Source organism: Silurus meridionalis, chromosome 17 (genome assembly GCF_014805685.1).
Source record: "Silurus meridionalis isolate SWU-2019-XX chromosome 17, ASM1480568v1, whole genome shotgun sequence".
Classification (NCBI taxonomy): Eukaryota; Metazoa; Chordata; class Actinopteri; order Siluriformes; family Siluridae; genus Silurus; species Silurus meridionalis.
In genome coordinates this window covers 2,824,065-2,843,687 of record NC_060900.1, presented here as the reverse complement: position 1 = coordinate 2,843,687, position 19,623 = coordinate 2,824,065, and the positions used below count along the sequence as shown (strand labels likewise).

Below are 19,623 nucleotides of genomic sequence, written 5' to 3'. Positions count from 1 at the left end.
TTATCGTTTTAATTATAAAATGAATCAGTTTTTCAAGTAAATTTAAAAAGAATCTCTTAAACAAAATGATTTTGTTTTTTACTCGCATGCTGTTATGAAGTGTATCAATCCCCAAATCAGTAAAGCAGTGCTCATAGCGTATCGCATGTCCATGAGAATTAAAAACTACCTTATAATGCATGAAACTTAAAAGGAAAAAAAAAGCAATTGATTGGATCACTTGTAAGAGATGTTAATAACAAGCATGACATTTATTTACATGCATGTAGGCTCTCTCACACACACACACACACACACACACACACACACACACATTAGCATATCCTCTGGTCCACTTCTTAGAACTGTTACCTGAAGTGCTTGACCATTTACCTGTCTATTGACCTGAAGTGTGTTACTGTTGACATACTATATACTGAGTTATACTTTAATCTATATAGTAAAATCTTGGAATTCACTTAATATTTTACTTCTTGAACTAATGTGTGTGTGTGTGTGTGTGTGTGTGTGTGTGTGTGTGTGTGTGTGTGTGTGTGTGTTTGTCATTGTAGCCCAGACCACAATTGTAGGCCTTTTCTACCACAGCATGCACAACTACTACAAACAGATCAGCCCTCTGAGAACCAGGTTTGTTGAATGTTTGTTGAATGTTTGTTTGATTATATTGTGTGTCGTTGGGCTGTGTTGTGTGTGTGTGTTTTTCCTGTGGTGATACGGCAGTACATTTTGTTCCTCTGAGCGTGCTCTTATCATTAAGCATGTTCTTCTCATCTATCCACTTATTCTGATACTCCCAACCCTTAGCGATCCCGATAATGCACTCGTCCTATTTTCAGACATGCAATCATCGTTAAATTATGAGCTTATTCCGTGTCTTTCGGTTAATATCATCGTAAACCCAGGAGAATTTCAGAATTCTTTCACATATGACTCCCAAACTATATTATAAGATAACGGCCTGTGTGCTAATTCCCGGTCTGTGAAAGAATTTTTGGATCCGATGTATTTGTAAGTACTGGGTAGCCACCGCCGTTGTGCAAATTTCTCACTTCATAAAGCATTTGTTGCCTTGCTGGAGGCGGGTACACTATAGTCATGAAGATATTAACCCGGGCAGCATTACATTAAGCCTTTCAGACGTTCTTAAGTACACGTCAGGAGCCGTAATGTAATGTGTTCCAGGAAAACATTCCCCACCTCATTACACCAGCCTGTACTGTTCACAGCAAACAGAATGCATCCACGGACTCATGTCTTTTGTGCCAAGTTTTGGTCCTTTCATCAGCTTGATACACAGGGAACCTGGATTTTTCACTGTAGACTTTTTCATTTATTTATTAGTCATATTTATCAGTTTTCCTGGTTGTGTCCCTTATGTTAACTTGCACACCTCGATATTCTCCTTTAGCCTCTCCTTTAGATATGCAAGTGGTTAATAAAATTTTTTTTTTTTTTTAAAGATTATTAACCATCAATTTGTCAGGATTTGTCTCTACTCTGTTGTCTATATCTATATGTTATCTATATCTAGCACTGCCTGGTTCTGACCCTTTTAAAGAACTGCCAATCTACATCTAACTTTAGGGTATTTAACATGTCCTTACTTTCCACTAATACAGTAACTTTGGGATCCTCTTTCTTCTGTAAGCATGCGTCATTACTGTGTTATGACTCTTTTATTTGACAATGAATATTTCTGTTTAAACTGTACAGCCTGGCTGTTCTCTAGCATTTATAAACATTGTGTCACTCTGGGTATAGCGTGCCACTCTAGATATATCCATCAGGACTTTCACTGCAAATTGTATGTGCCTGCAAGCAATGACGTTTATGGATGAAGGTCTCCCCCTTCTCCTTTCCATCTGGTCCTCTGTACAAACAAACCACTGTCATCTTCAGGCAGAGATTCACCATCTACACCAGACTAAAACCAGATAAATGTGAACATTAAATGTGTAATTGCTAGTCATGTGGCAAAAAAGGACAAAACAAATAGTCTCTCGTTCTCCTTCTCTCTCCGGATACATAATATTCACTGAGCCTACGGAGCACTCTAAGGGTGGAGGTCTTGCAGAATCATTGGCTTTTATGCTTCTTAGCGCAGAGTCTAAGTTGAATTAATTGCCCGTTTTATCTTTTTTTCAGTCCGCTCCTCTGACGTCCATTTTAACTTCATTTTCTTGTACTGATTTAATTTATTTTGATAAATTGAATCCTCTTTTTTGCCTCTGATTCAAGTCAGAGCACAAGTGCATAAACTCAGCATGTTCTCTATTACAGTCAATTGGAAATTCATTACCAAAGTCCGTAGCATAGGTCAGAGCATGGGCAGTCAGTATAATACAGAGATAATCTGTATTAACATCAAAAACAGGACCAGAAGCAGGAAGCTCGTACTTGCTTGCAAAATTATTCAGTGAACTTGATTTGAAACACAGGAAATGCAGGATGAGTTAATTAACACATAACAGGTAAACACAAATTGGTAATCAACCAATGATAGGATGGTAAGGACAGGACCGTTATATTAAATTACCGGAGTTATTCCTGTTTCTCATGTATTTCCATTTCCTCTACACTTAGAGACGTGAATGTACTGACGCTAGACTTCGTTTCCACCCCTGAAGCACCTAAACCGAGAGAATTTGTTAACAATAACATCTCCCCTTATTATTGGTAATAAACAATCTTCCTGTTGTGTGATTTTGAATCCTGATTTTCACAGGATCAACGAGGCGGTGGAATTTATGGACCATAAGATCCAGGTGGCCAGCTATCTGATCTCCCTAAAGGTGGAGCCCTCTCCTGCCCTCTCTGTTAACCTGTCATCAGAGCCACTGATCAGAATCATGCTAACACACCAACTGGTAAGAGGATTTCACTGATATCATCTTGGCCTAGGAGATTTAAAACATTAGCAGCTGTTATTATCATATATTTGATTAGGAAAGACTTTCCTGTGGTGCCACTTATCTACAAAACCCCCTGAAGAAGGAAATCAGGGGTTGGGGTTTTACATTTTGATTGGTCCAAAATGGTGTATTGTATTATTCATGACTGGCTCTGCTTTAAATAACTTAGTTAATTTGTAAACAACATTAACATAATTGTGTGGAACTCATAAAAAGCCATCAGCAGGGTTCCATCTCACCAAGAGAAATCTCTTTTTAGACAGACCCATTTTACATTTCAGTTTTCGAAATCTTTTTTTTTTTCCCCTCTCTTGCCTCTAGTAGTTTTGTGTCAGCAAGTGAAAAGAGGTATGCTGCCTAAATACAGGGGTTCACACGGGTACACCACGCCTATACTAACCATGGAGATCTATTTCGGTTTCCATCGTTTCCCACCGCATGCCCTTCTTTAAGAACTCTAAAACAAAACACGCGTTTTGCCAAAAGAAAAAGCAGAGCTGGCTGGCGTCAGGGTTTTCTGAAATGGAACAATTATTTGATTTAACTAGGGACATATTTCTCTGCGTGAATTGTGGTACGGATGGACGTGAGGATATATTGATCTGCCAGCTTTCCATGGGAAATGCATCTAAAAATCTAAAAATTGACATGGAAGGCAGCGAGTTGAGGTGACTAATAAAATAGAATTAGCTGGAGATAAAGAGAGAGCGAGCGAGAGGCGCCAGTTTACCATAGGCATGTAATTTTCCACTTACTGTAAGTAACATACTGAGTTCCATTAAATCAATTCATCATTTCAGCAGTATCTGACAGATTTTAGTGCTGTGATACATTATATAAAATTGTGACCCGTATCAATCCATCTCTTCTTCAATCCTTCTCTTCATCCAAGGCTTACAAAATAGAGACGCTAATCCTTATTTAAGCCAGGGAATAGGATCTTTTGCACAAAAATAACACCCAGAGCATTTGCCTGTGTTTTTCAAAGATTTATTCCAAATGTAGTCCGTCCAGTCCAAATTCCTCCCTTGTGCTTTTGTTTTATTATGGTTTTAGCATGTATAGCTCTTAAATCAAATCCATTTGGGTGTGTACCATTGCCATAAAGGCCTCCTTTTGCTTTTCTTCCTGTGCACAGCTTAAAAATGGCCCGGCATGATGCCGATAACGTGATTACTCAAACTTATACACTTTGCATGTGTGTGTGTGTGTGTGTGTGTGTGTGTGTGTGTGTGTGATGTGTGGTACTGGGATGAAATCAAAATTTTATACCGATTACATACACTTTCAAACAACTTTAACATTTACTTTGATGTTGCTGTTGAATGGGAGCAGAAAAAAACCCCTCTGATTGCTCTTAATGGTCTGCCGTGTTCCTGCGTTTCAGCAACAATACAATCAGAGAGCCAGTATTGAATTTCATCATGCAGCAGACTGCAGAGCAAGAGAGAAGGGGAGAGGGAGAAATGTTGAGTTGAATAGAAAGAGGCTGAGAATGTGAGAAAAGCTTGACCTTTCCATCTCAGGTCTGAAAGAAAAGAGGGAAAAGAATGGAGAGGAGTTTGGAGCGCAGAGCAGAATTGGGTCACAAAAAGCGAAAGGTGGAAATCAGGAAGAGCGATCGCTAGAGGAAGGCAAAAGCGTTGCATTCGAGTGCACGGATTGACCAATGGGAGCGATTTCTCACTGCTGCTGTTTTGCCAAATTCTTTTAGGAAACAGAGTTTTACTGGCAAGTGTTGTTGCATTATGAAATATAAAAACCTGTCCAGTTCTAATATATAAATACAAACACTTCACGACCAACATCTGGATTTAGTGAAAGTCTGTTGACTTTTTTTCGTGGCGTAATTTAATAATCAGTAATCAAATCAGGCTATAATAATAAAACTCATTCATCAGAAAGAAAGAAGCGCGTCTCCGAATCAGAAACTTATTCACAAAAGCACGGTTTGTTTAACGATGTGTACAAGAAGCCGTTGGGTTTTAGTTCCAGGAAATCAAACTGCAGTATTATAAACAGATATTCAGTAGATAAGCACTGGCATGGAGAGAGAGAGAAAGAGAGAGAGAGAGAGGAGAGGAGAGGAGAGGAGAGCGTCGTGTCAGAAGGCTTTGCGGTTCTAAAGGATACTTAACTGTTCGGATTGCTGACATTCGGAACGTTGTATTTGGCCCAGGTTTCTTTTTCTCTCTATTTTTTAAAAACGATGAAGAAACATAGCACCAACATGTTTGCACCAAAATATCGTAGAACATTATTTGGTTGCATGCACAGTAATCGAAGGAAGAAATCTTTAACTCTGCTTCATCATCACTGGATTGTTTCTGAGCCATGCTTTGCATAGATTTCCTGGCCATTGCCTCAAAATGGAGGTAATTGAAATAATAATCCCACCAGTCAGACATAACGAAATCCAGTCGTTGCTTGCGCGCAGGTTGCCATTTCAGGGTAAAAAAAAAAGAAAAGAAAAACTCTCCTCTCACTTTAAATGACAAAATCATTTACACCGAGATTATTAGGGCTCAGCCCTGAGCGTTCACGCTGAAAGACAGGCACACAGGTGTTTTTTGTTATTGTTACATTTCATATCGTATTCATGTTGTATGTACAGTATATGAATGTTTTTATAACTGAATATCTGATCTTTGACTGCTGTTCAAAGGGAAAAATATATTTGTTTTAATTAAAAATTGTCAAAAACGTCACTGTGGCTGTGCAGAGACAGAATCAGGTGTAGGATCAGATTAATTGGGTTGATTAATATAATAACGTTAGTAAAACAAGCACAAGTGTATGCGTGTGTCTCTACTATCTAGTACCCCATTCGCATGTTGGATTCCCAGCAATGAAGCATAGCTACTGTGTGTGTGTGTGTGTGTGTGTGTGTGTGTGTCTGTGTGTGTGATGATTGTTCCTGGCTCCAAACGTGATTTATTAACTTTGGACCACAAAAGGGTTAGAGGGAGAGAGAGAGAGAGGAGCAAAACCTTCTCTCTTCCTCACCTCTCTACCGATCCTTCTTCTCTTCCTGTGGTATTCCTGGATTGAAAAACGCATCACATCGATGGCATGAGATAAAGGAACAGAAAGAGTGATTTTATCAGGAATGCCGCTTTTGGTTATGTCATATCTAGTAGGTCGAAAAAAAAAAATGTTTTCTGTCAAACTTAATAAAGCAGGAGTAGATCAGACAGAACATACAGAATCTGTGTGTGTGTGTGTGTGTGTGTGTGTGTGTGTGTGTGTGTGAGAGAGAGAGAGAGAGAGAGAGATTAGAGCAGAGAGAAGAAAGCCCAAGAATACAGTGTTGTCTTGCAATACCCAGATTACATTTAATGTATAACAATTTAAATGTAATATTTTTTTCCATTATTTCGAATGTTATGAGTACACACAATTCCATTAGCTTTTGTACACGTGTGTGTGTGTGTGTGTGTGTGTGTGTGTGTGTGTGTGTGTGTGTGTGTGTGTGTTGTATGTGTCTGGACTATTTCGGCAACACAATCTGTTTTCTTCCTAGAAGCATTTCCAAAATATCAGATTAATTAGAAGACATTAACGAAAGGAAAAAAGTCAGCACAGACGTCATAAAGCGGTTCTCATAATCTTTTCCCTCTGCGTAACGTTATCTTTTTTTTTTTTTTTTTTTTTAACCATAATAATAAGCCCTCTGTCATGCCAGTGGCTTTTTATAACTTCCAGGACACACCCGATGCCTGTGTGAATGAATCTCTATCTTCCTTTTTTTTTTTTTTTTTTTTTTTTTTGTGCTTACGCTCTTGGCATGTTCGAAATCCGCTCATTCTTACTTTCGTCACTGTATCTCAGTTGGTCGAGGTTTGGTGATCAATAGCAGATGGAGGTCTGGCTTACACTCCTTGGTTGTAGCCAGGAGCTGCAGGATGTGTGGCCTCCCTTAAAAAAAAACCTTCATCTCTCTTTCTGTTTCTCTCTATCAGATATATATATCTTACCCTTTTTTAAAATATCTTCTCTCCAATTAAATTCCCCTCCCATTAACTTTTAAAGCTTTCTTCTCCAGTCGCATGGTCATTCCCTGCGATTAACTTTTAAAACAATTCTTAAGTACTACAGCCCCTCTGTCCTTCCCTTCCAGTCCTGATTAAAACCTTCCTCTTGTCATTTTTTTTGTAGCAGCAGATACTCTATCCTTCCCATCACAGCCTTGATTTATTTCTCGCCCTTGGAAGCCTTCCTGCTTCTACTCTTTTTCTCTTCATATTTTCCTCAAAGCACTGCCAGTTTACAGGCAGACTATAGGATTAGAATGGTTTTTTGTTGTTATTTTACCATTTGTTATTTCTAGTCGGTGCTGTAAAATCCCTGACTATAAACGAGCTTTAAAATTTTCTTAAATATAGATTTTGAAACTTGGAAGGAAGCTCACAGTTTAGTATTCACATCTAATTAAGTTTGAGAAATTGTTGACTATTAAGGAGTCATTATATCACAGATCACAGATGGACCTCAAGATAAAGACCTGCTGGATATATTCAATCTTTTTAAAAAAAAATACACATTCTGACATGTTTTCAGACCTTGTTCATGTATCAGAGAAGAAAGGATCTGTAATGTAAGCAGTGCAGCAAGTAACGTGAAGCCTGATCATTGATACCAAACTGACACTGTTTTCCTTTTCCTTGTGGTAATGTCAAGGACACTTATCATGGATAAAAGTTTTGGGACACCTGACCTTTCCTGCCATATGTGGTTCTTCTCCAACACTTTTGTTTCCACAAAGCTGGAGGCACACAATTGTACAGGAGGTCTTTAGATGCGGTATAACACTTGAAAACCCAAACCTGTTCCAGCTTGGCAATGCCCCTGTGCCCTGTGCAAGATATCATTTACATGGTTTGGAGAGGAAGATCTTCAGTGACCTTCTTTAAAGCTCTGATCTCAACCCTACTGAACACCTTTGGGAAGGATTGGAACACTGACTCCACCACAGGTCTCCTCATTGCATCTACATCATTACAGCCACAAGAGTGTTAGTAAAATCAGGTACTGATGTAGTGAGGTGAGGAGGCCTGGGGTGCAGTCAGTGTTTCAAATCATCCCTAAGGTGTTCAAAAGGGTTTATGGCTTTATAGCAGGAGATCTTACACTCCAAACCATGTAAACAGGAACAGGTGTGGTTCTTATAGTTCAAGTGAATGGGAGAATTTCATGCTATTGCATCAAAAGACGTCCTATACAGTTGTGTGCCTTTAACTTTAAAGTAACTATTTGTGGAAAAAACTATTGGCAACTGCTGAGTCAGGTGTCCTAATACTTTTGTATATATAGTGTATAAAGCACTGACCTTATAAAGATTAAGGAAGTGTTTAGAATTCATTAAAAACCCTGATATTAAATGGTATCAAATGGAAACCCATCATTCTCCCGGGACAGTCGTTTTATACTTGTATGAATGATGTTCAGTTTCCATTACTTCCTTGAGTTCCCAGAGCTTCAGAAGAAAGTCTAGCAGTGTTTGCACGTCTTCACACATGAGGCCTTGATTCAGAACGAGAACCAGAGTTTGTGCTTCAGTTCACATTGTATTAATTCAGCATTCGTTGGCTTGGAGCTCATGGAGCATTTGCTTCATTTTGTAGTTGTTTAAAAGTGAAATAAGTCTTTGTTTCTTATTTGGATTTGTCTGTCTGTCTTTCTCTTTTTCACAAACACGCACACACACACACACACACACACACACACACACACACACACATCATTTATCAAATTTCAGTTTGTGAGTGATTTTTCTTCTGGCTGCTGTTGCACATGATTGCTCTTTTGGGAGTTTTGGAAATTGCTAGCAAGGAAGTGCTCCAACTTTTTTTTTCTTTTCAGTTGACATTTAAGATTTTGTTGAAGCTGAATAAAAAAATGTACTTTTCTGTCTTTTATTTTTTTATATACGCTGAATAGTTACTTCATCGGTTCGATCTCAGGGTCTTACCTATGATTGGTATGCTTTTCTCCAAGCAGGGAAATAGTTTTGTGTGGAATTAGTCCTGGAGCACAAGAGGTAGCGCCAAAGGGCTTTTAACCTGCACCGAGCCACGCTGTTGGTCATATATTTGTAACAGAGGATTAGTCATCAGCCAGCCACTAAAACATTTCCCTGCCAGTGAATGTGCCTAGATCCAGCTAGCAGGTTGATTAGCCTTTGTGCTGCAAGCATACATTTGTGTATAAGTGTGTCTAAGAACAGACTGAAAATTATGCCCTCAGCAGCACACAGCCTGAATTATAGAGTAGCACTGGCAAAAGGGATTAGAAGTTGAGATTGAAAGGCAGTGGTTGCTTTTCTTGTGTATCTTGTGTGCTGTGGCAGCATGCCCTGCCATCACCAACTCTGCCACATGCTATTTAGAGCAGGCATTTCCTAAAATACCCCTCACCAGGCAATGCATTACAACGGAGGGTGTGCAGCCTAGCAAAGGGTGCATGTGTGTGTGTGTGTGTGTGTGTGTGTGTGTGTGTGTGTGTGTGTGTGTGTGTGTGTGGAGAGATATTTATCGGATGATTTGTGCTTGCATGGGAGGGAGCCGATGGCATCGCATTTAGGCTGTCTCGTGTGTATGCGATGCCGAGGTAGCTATAAGGATTTGAATTGCATGTTTGTTCCCAGAGATAAACGTGTACGCCATTGAATCACAGGATGTGCACTAAAACCTTGAGTCAGCTCATTAGTTTAACCGTTTGACCCCGTGCCAGAAAAATCAGTGTTGTGTACTTTGCAGCGGGGAGACCGACATTGGGTGGAGACTAAACAGCGTCTCACAGAGGAGTAACTGAGCAGCGGGATACTGTGATGTAATCGTTCATGGTCAGATCAAGCACAGAAAGCACTCGTCAGTGTGTTTACCAAATTCACAGTTTACAACTTTTTTTGGCAGTTCTTTGTTTTTTTTACTAGAAGACAAACACCACAACTTGGCATATAACCAAGAAACTCTAAATTCCCTTGTCCTGAAGGCATTCCCATGGTGGAAATCTTGCTTACTGTTTTAAAGCACCAAGGACTCCTTTCATAAATGTTATATAAATGTCTAAAACAGAAAATCTAATTAACTGGCTCTCTATAGCACCAGTCCCTGTGAATGAGCTGTTAATACAGAAATTATCATGTATTAATATAAATGTATCAGTCATCTAACAGCTAATCAACAGCTAATATAGAAAATCAATGCACACCTCCTGATTTGAGACTTTAACACCGCAGTTGATTGTAAATGGTTTTCTCTTTTTAAATTTCATTTATCCATCTGTATTTGTGTTGTTAGATCACTGATTCTTTCTGCAGAGGTTTCCTTTGCAGTAAAGACCAGGTTGCGTGATTGAAAAAATGATCCAATCACACAAATGGCAGAGAAACAGCACCAGAAACCTCTGCTGACCAGCCAAATGGCAAGAATCGTGTTTTTTTTCCAGTATAGATGAATCTATTTTGGTATGAAGAAGACAGGCATTTCATTGATTAATTAACATCAGTCTGGCAGGGATTTGAAGTTTTCCTCAGCCAAATTGTAAATTAAACATGTTTGTAGTTTCGGAATTACAAAAGTGGAATCAACAGCTTAACTGGAATTAACATTCGGTCAAGTCCAGGGGAGCGTCAACGAGAGACAAAAGCGCAATATAAACTTGACATTACACACACCAATCAGCAAAGCTGTGGACAGAGAGAACAAATAATGAGGGATTCCGAGCCAGGTAATTGCACCATAACACAAAAAGGCAAATTCGGATTTATTTACGGGCACGTGCCAGTGTGTGGCTCGGATTTATCCCGGTACAATTTTATGCAACTCGCTAAAATGTGAGGAGCCGGTGAGCATAACGTCATGGCATCTGCACCTCGCGAACGAACGAACTCAGGTTGCATAATGGCATAATGATTAACCTTCCAGGTCTAGATCGAATAAAGGAGCATACGTGAACTCAGCATACCTAAACGTTTGTTTCATTTTCTACAAAGGGCTTGGGGTAATTACTTACCTACATGGTCTTTCTCTTTTCCTTCACTCGCTCTCACTTTTACTGTGACTACCTCTTGAAAGTGAACTACTCCAGAGGCCTTTTGTTAACAGCTCTCTGTTGTTAATAAAGCTTTGGAGCGCTTTCACTCTTCCCCAGCACGTAGCAAGGGGAAAGAAACTAAACAACACATTTACACATACACACACACACACACACACACACACACACACACACACACATCTCAGTCCGTTTACTTAGATATAGGAGTGTCATCTTGTCAGTGCAGCTGTGGAACGGTGAACCAGAGGAACGGGTATCTGGTCACTGTCAATACAGGTCAGAGTTTCCCCTCGCTTAACATTTCACAAGTGGAAAATCACTTCTTGCTACTGCAGCTGTCAACATGGCAGTGAAACAACTGAGAGGGGGGAAAGAGTAAGGGATGGAAAGAGAGAGTATGTAGAGCTTTGACAATAAAGGGTAGAGAGAAGATCATGGAGTGTGAATGGATGGATTGTTGGATAGATGGTAGGCAGGAATACAATGTATCTGATTTGTGATGGATGAATGGATGGATGAATATGAATGGATGAATATGGATGGATGGATGGATGGATGGATGGATGGATGGATGGATGGATGGATGGAGAGAAAGATGGCTTCATAGTTTGATGCAAGGCATTTCAAGAAATTTTTTTTGCACAATCTTCCATGGATAAATAGATATATGAACAGACAGCTAGACAGACAGAAAGTTTAAAAGATGGAATTAACATGATGGATAAATGGATGGATGGATGGATGGATGGATGGATGGATGGATGGATGGATGGATGGATGGATAGATGGACTAAAGAAATAGCTGCATATATCTTGGTTTTCACAGCTGAATGGACACGATTGACTCATAACAGATGAGAGGAGTGATTGTTAATGGTATTATTTTGTAGTAATGGGGAGATGGACATTCTTTGCTAGTGTGTGTGTGTGTGTGTGTGTGTGTGTGTGTGTGTGTGTGTGTGTGTGTGTATTTTACTTTATGTGTGTGTGTATGTGTGTGTGTGTGTGTGTGTGTGGCTCTGCCCTCCATCTGGATCTGCTTAACTCTAACTCACAGCCTGAGTCTTATGGAGCAGAGCGGTGCTGCAATAAAATCAAACACTCACATATTTATACACTGCCATGTGTTTTGCAGGATTGCAGGTCAGAGCTAATAAGGTGTAGTTCATGCAGAAGATCTCTGATTGTTGAAGAATTATATATATAGTATAAGGTCTTTATAGAGTGAGAGATGAGCAAAGGAGAGAAGTACGATGTGGTATTCAGACACCCGACACAAGATTTCCTTCTCATTTTTTCCACATCCATACGTATCAACTTAACCTGATCACAGAGACTGAGAATGCAGACCTGGAAGCATGTAGGTGTGTGCATACATTTGTGCTCACAGTTTGTTTTTGTATTTTAAAAAAAAAAGGTTAATTCAGTTTTTTGGAGACCGGATTTTTGATTCCCTCTCAAAACATATCCAAGCACTAATGGCCACACACACATGCATTCCACAGACCATTAGCTCAAAGGCTCTAGGGACCTGCTGGATCACATCACCAATATGATCTGGAAAAAATGATCAGTCCTCACTAAAAACATACAGTAAAAAAGAGAGAGAGAGATTCATAACACATCCATAACACCCTTTACACCATGTCTATTGTTTATTTCTCGACATATCTGTCCAGCACACACATACCCACACACTATTCCCACTTGGGTTTTAATTAGGTGCTTAGCGTTCTTTAGATGTTTATACCCGGCTCTACTCCTATCAGGCAATATAACTTAATCGCAGCACAACAAAAGCGTACGGTCATATGGTTGTTTATGCTGGCACCTGCTTAGTTAAACAGTCTCCACCTTCAGAGGGCACAGCTTTGTGGCTAATAGCCTAATTAAGCACAGCTAAGCATCCAAATAGCCAAGCACGAGGAATGGAAGACTTGGAAAATGCTGGAAGGAGCAGCTAGTTGTGTCATTACTTATTTCCAGTATTTAGAGCTGGCATGGTGCTTGTTAAGAGCTGAGAGCTTTTTTTTTTTTTTTTGCTGTGGTGCTACATTCATACTAAGCAGAAACTAAAATATATTCACTCACACAGTGAAAAGAGGAAGAACTGCAGTCAATAATAACTGCCTATTGAGTATCTGTCAGCAGTTCTAAAGCATATATCCAGTATGTTTCATTTCTTTTGCATCCAATCTGCCCACATAATGGATAATAACCTCCTTATTAATTTCCTTCCCTATCTTGTTCTACGACCAGACTCCAAGCCAGGACGTTTGTCTTCCAGATCTGATTTATTAGATTGAAATCATAGAATTGGCACATTTTTGCAAACTCGAATTCTTGCGATTTAGTATTTACTTTGGCCGATTTTTTTTTTTGTGCCACATCGAGAGCCAGATGGGCCTCAGTGACTGAGATGGCACCTCTCCAGATCTTATCTTTTCACTCTGGCTGACTCGTTCAGTTAATAAGTGCCTACACTCTCCTTTACTTGGTTCTTGCAGGTCATTAACAGGCGACGTTTAAAAAAAGCCAGGAGACCTTCTGCCAAACACGCACTCGCTATGGTGATTCGCCGTGTTTTGCCTCTATGCTTGGCTTTGTTTTTCGTTTAGAGTGTGACAGCATTACTATCATCTCACACCTCTGGCTTGGCTCTGTCTTCTCTGTTTTTTTCTTATGTTGGCTATGATTCATCAAATCAGGGAAAGAAGTAGCAATCTGAATCTTTTTGATGTGGGTGTTACTTTTAAAAATTGTTTTACTATAAATGTGTTTCAGAGCAAAGAACAACAACTTCAGGCCGCGAACGAGAGCAACAAGGTCTTCCTCTACTGCGCCTTCCTGGATTACAGGTGGGTCTCATAATGTGTTTGAGTAAAAGGAGGGATACACAGTGAAATATTACTCCAGTAAAAGTAAAAGTGCTCCATTCAAACTTTCACTTGGGTAAAAGTATCCAAGTTCTTTGATTTATTATTATCTGATGTTATAATTATAATTTTTATCACAAGATTCTTCGCTTAATCAACTCAGTTTATGTGAAAAGACTAATGTTACTCTTAGCACACCGATCTATTAATAGAATGATATTAATGAGGTAAATACTGATTGATATCTAATAAAGTATTATGAGCCCTTCAGTGATTTAAAATAATGAGGTCACGTGTGTTGTGGCGAGTTCGAGTCTGGAGATTCTTTATCATTTATTCCTCTCTAAATGTATTGCTTGCTGTTGAACTGAAGCTGAACTGTATGTTGGTGATAAGTAAATGGCACTCGCCGGCAATGGCGGTTCTATCTTGAATGCCACCCTGAGTGAACCACGTCATGGCCCGACATCTCCCCCATTGATTACCGTATTTTCTGGACTATATCCGGACTTTTTTCACTTCAAGCCAAAAAACTGAACACCAAAACATTAGACCAATGAAATTGCGGAACGGGTTCAGGTGAACCAATGAAACTCTTTATATTAAATCAGATGCGCTCCCACTGAAACCGCACCACATCATAAATATGGATTAGGGTTCCTCTGACGTTTGACCTGCCGCTCACTCGGACTGTCAACAGGAAAGGAGAATCATTCGTCACGCTGAAAACATTTTTCTTGGCAACAGCGTTACGGGTTAGTCAAAGAAACTTAGAAATGAGCATCAGAAAATAATAACGATATATTCCTCGGTCTTGCACACATGCAGCACAACATATTTCAGCTGTTACACTGTGTAACAGACACTGTCTTTTGTTAAAGCCTGTGTAAAGTTCATTAGTTTCAGTGTAGACATAGGCTTAGGCTTATAGACAGGTGCAGCTTATTTATGTTAAAAATAAAAATATTTGTAAAATTCAGTAAAATTCGGCTTATAGTCCGGAAATTACGATATTTTCAGCTTTGAAAAGCTTGCGCTTTATCTACCGTCACTTGATGAGTAGGAACATATTCTCAGAGCAGTCCACGAAGTTGAATACTTTTCTGAAAGCTCGATTTCATGTATAAAAATCACTCTAAATGCACGTCTCTGTGCACAATTTATCAAACTCTCAGAACCGAGAACCAACAACTCCTTGGCTAATAGAAACCATGAGATACATACAACATCTATACCCATAAATTACATATACTTTGTTACTCTCACCAATGGTTTTGCATGACATCTCATCACATTGTAATTGTTGTGCATTAAGATATTATGCTTTCAATTTAATTTCACACTAACATACATTTCCATCGATCCAATTGCCATCATGGCATTAAAGCACCAGGTGCTACAGCACATGTTGCAATTGCATTAGGTTTAAAAGAACCACACTGCTTTCAGAGGACATTCATCAGTTTTTCTCCACGACAGAGTTGTTTACGTTTTATGTTTTTTTTCAGTAACATGACAAACAAGGCATTTCTTGTCTACACAACTTAACGAAAGATTAAAAAAGAGAGGCTGAATTTGAAATATCTGATGCAAATGGTTAAAACGTTTATGTAATTCATTAATTAATAAGAAATTGGAAAACATATTCAAGTTCTATGTGATAAAAATATCCCATTTTTTGACCATTTCTCAGTATTAACTTATATTTTTTTTCATAATAAAATGACATTGTAATACAAAGAGTAATGAACCAGAGTTATTCATCATTTCTGAGTTTTATGTTGGAAAAAAGGTTTAATTATATATTAGAGCACAATCCTGCTTTCTTCTCTTTTTTTTTTTTTTGTAGGTCGAGTCATGTAAATGTAATTTATGAAAGGATCTTGTGTGAATGAGACAGAGCTTAAAAGCAATAGCTCCTGCCAAATTTAAGATAGCAGAGAGGTTGTAAATCGCTGCATATTTGTTTTGGAGGGAGACTCCTTACTTCCGCCCCCAAATCCCCCCTACTCTCACTCGTACTCTCATATCTTTTGTCTGGGGGTAGCTAATGGAATTTCACTCATGCACAATAAACAGGAGGCCAAACCTGGGAAACTGGGGAAGGTCTACACTTGGAAAGATAAGACTAAATATGCACAAAAGCCTAAGCATGGACTTAAGTCTGTATCTAATCACTTAAATTAGGTTTAAGGCTTCATATTTCTTTGTGGTGTCGTTGGATTTCTGAGCTCAGAAGTCATATCTCCTTTTGAGCATATGCCTGTAATGTTTATGCAGTTGTCTCTCAAGCCAAGTAAGGTCACATTCTCACATACACAGCTGGATGTAAACGTGTTTGTAAAATCCAGGCTGACACTCCCAGCAACCCAAACAAGTATTTGCACAGTAAAAGTTATGTATATTACATAAGGAGAAAGCTTATCTGACCAAATAATATCAAGTAATGGAAGCTACAGATAGGTGGTCTGTCTGAAACGAGGCCATGATTTGTGTTGTAACAGTGGTAAGGTTTAGTGTGAGTCATTACTAAATGCTTGTTTTTATGATGAAAGCATTGCCACGTGTACCTGAATTTTTATGTTTCTTTAATATCTGATATCTACTTAATGTGGCACAGATGTCCAACATTTGAAGCATAGTATGAATACTTACCCAGCTATGAAGCCTAACAAAGAAGGTAATGTGTGTGTGTGTGACTGTGTGTGTCTCTGTGTGTGTGTGTGTGTGTCTGTGTGTGTGTGTGTGTGCGTTTCAGCTCTAAGGAAGGCGTTTGGTCCAACAATGGCTGTCTAAGAGCGGGTGGCAACCTTTCATACTCTGTCTGTGTCTGCAACCACCTGACCAACTTTGCCATCCTCATGCAGGTGGTTCCTGTGGAGGTGAGAAGAATCCAGTATGTTTGGTAAACACATTCGGAGGACCGATGGTCATTTTATTAACGTGGTTTTTGGAGTTTGGAACGAACACTGAGGCGAATACAATACAGATAAATCTGACCAAAACAATGGAGAAAGCAAAAGGGAAAAAAAAACATTCAAAGTCAAAACATTGAAAAAAGCTGAACAGAAAAGAAAAAACGACTGAGTTAATGAAATAGGAATTCGGGTGAGTGTAAACATATTAAACCAGGATATATTGGGAGAGCATGGGCTCCTGGATGGACAAGGAACAATGGCAAGTTAATCATTTATAGTGCTTCAATTTTCGAACAATAAATTAATTAGTATAAATCACATGACTATGAAGTGAAAAGTTTCTGCTGGGGACTGCTGCTTTCTGAGTGCTTCAATTTGTTCACCATGTTCCACATTTGTTTTTATTGTGCGTTTGGAACTGCTACGTGCTCCTGAGACACACATCATTCAGCGTTCGCATTATGCACATTCTTTTTTTTTTTTTACAAATTATATTTTTCACATTGACATATAATGCCCCTCCCCAAAAAAACTTTAGTGACTGCATCTGGACTCGTAGCAACATCAGGATCGGAAATAACATCAGGAGCTCCACATGGTTTGCGCTAGAGTCACATCTGTCACATATGTGTTTCAGCCAAAACATTATAATAATTTTGGCAAAATCTAAATGACGCACAGTAACAGGCTTGGGTTGGATCTCACTGTTCCCCATACAGTAATCATCAGTATACCATCAGTACACACTGTGTTTTTTTTTTAAATAAAACACAATGCACCAGATTTAAAAATAATATAAAATTATGGGTTTAATTGCTGTGGCTCATTCACACTGAAACAGTAAATCTACTGTAATAGGATATAACGTGTTTATGTTTTTAAACACTGCATGTAGATTAGAACTAATTGTTTATACACCAGATGTTATTGTTCTTGGCTTCATAATCTCCTGTTTACCCTCCAGTGAGCTTCCATCTGTTAGTCTGTTTTTTAATTCATTTTATTTGGTTTTTGGTGATTATTATTTTTTTAGTTGGATTCAGACCATTGCAGCACCAGTCTACACACAGAGAGAAAACTTGACATTTGTTTTTTGCATTTTTTTACTGACAATGTGATTTTTTTGGCGAAACTCCAGAATCTCGCCGCCTGTGTGCTAATTGATGTGGTTAGGTTGATTTTGGAGTCCAGTCAGTGGTCCACCAACATGGTTAGAGCAGCGTTCCTGAGAGCCATATGTCCCGAGGAAGAAAGGGGAGAGCACGTACTTCTTGCGGTCTAAAGGGGATTTCTGTGGGCGAGCCCTCCATTAAGTGCGGTTTGAACGTACACCATATGAACTTAAAATTCTGCTAGGATTATTACTACATAGCCATATTTCACAGTCTATTTTAAGCTTTTCTGGATTGGTGAGAAACAGTAAGGTAGAGACCCTGTGACTCCCATCAGTCTTTGCCAAGCTCACTTTCTCAGACATTAAGGTCAGGTCTCAGTAGGAATCTCCAAAATAAATAAATAAATAAAAAGTTTAATTTCAGAATCAGATGCTTAACTTTGTTTTCAATAGAGAACAAGCCAAAAGCATACAAATTATGATTGGCTGAAGAGCACACTAAATCTCACCAAGATTTTAGAGGAGATGACATTTTGGATGGAGATAAGAAGACGAGAGAGAGAGAAAGAGAGAGGGAGAACATTTTGTATGTGGTTCATCTGAAAGCTCGGCATTGTGTGTGAATGTGTCTCGCAGGAGGCTGAGTGTGTGGGCTGAGCAGAACGGACCAGAGGAGATTCTCAGGTCATAAATAACAATGTGGTAAGGAGATACTGAATAAGTGCCATGGCATGGCCGGATAGGTCAAGGGTAACCTTTTTTTGGACATCCTTTGTCAAATCTGTCTTGTTGGGAATAGGATTATATGATTTTGGATGTTATATTTCGAACACAAGTAGAACTAAATATGGGCATCCTGTTTTAAATCATCCATTGAAACATTTTAGTCAAAAAATGAGACCGACGATGAATTACCAACTTGTTTTAGACATTCAGGTGAAGTGCTGCTTGGATTATTTTGGATTTGTAAATAAAATCTCATACCAGTCAGGCCTGATCCTGGGATATAGTCTTCCACAGAATAAGGGATCATCCTTTTTTGGAAGGATATATTCTGGGCTCTCCAGAATATTCTAGCATATATAATGATCCAGCATGAGATTGTGAATTGCTACAGACAATCTTTTTTTTTTTTTTTTTTTCTTCACCAATCCTTTATTTAATGAACGTTATTAGCATGCAGTCGAGCCTGAATTAAGTCTTTGGGTGATCTGATTTCTCTCAAGCCCACCAGGCAGAAATTTCTTTTGGCTCCTGTTCAGTGTACCTGATCTTGACTTGCAGTGCTCAGAGTAATGATCAAAGCAGAGACAGTTCGTAATATAATTCATTTCACAGTGACTTCAGTGGGTGATTTGGTTGATATTTCACCCTGCATAATTTGCCCTAAAAGTGCTCTAAAAGTACTCATATTAGACCAACGTTTATTTTTCCGAACAGTTCAAAGTGATGAATAGACCAGATGTTAGATTTAAACATCTTTGGTTTAAAATGTATTGAAAAAAAAAAATTCAAGCTTCCAACTTACATATATGGAAACCAACTGGATCAGTCAAGTGTGATCTTTGACTTTGCATTGAATTATTGGTCAGAGAGAATTTCAGTGTTTATTCGCCACATGCCATTTCAGCCTTCCTGTGGTTTCTGACCTTTTAAGTGGCTCGGTCTGCTGAATAAAGTTTACCAATTCATTGCATATTTACATAAATATTCATCGAAAAAAAGAAATGTGGTTTTCATCAAGC

The 19,623-nt window shown here is 38.8% G+C and overlaps 1 protein-coding gene across 5 annotated transcripts in view; it reads left to right on the top strand.

Annotated features, from left to right (window-relative positions):
- The window catches only part of adgrd1 (adhesion G protein-coupled receptor D1), a 48,826-nt gene that overhangs the window by 17,443 nt on the left and 11,760 nt on the right, over window positions 1-19,623 (top strand). For all 5 annotated transcript variants that reach the window (XM_046872068.1, XM_046872071.1, XM_046872070.1 and 2 more), the window contains 4 exons: window positions 552-627; window positions 2,726-2,867; window positions 13,755-13,828; window positions 16,605-16,728. In XM_046872068.1, coding sequence (XP_046728024.1) covers window positions 552-627; window positions 2,726-2,867; window positions 13,755-13,828; window positions 16,605-16,728 — 416 coding nt within the window. The remainder of the gene's footprint in view (window positions 1-551; window positions 628-2,725; window positions 2,868-13,754; window positions 13,829-16,604; window positions 16,729-19,623) is intronic.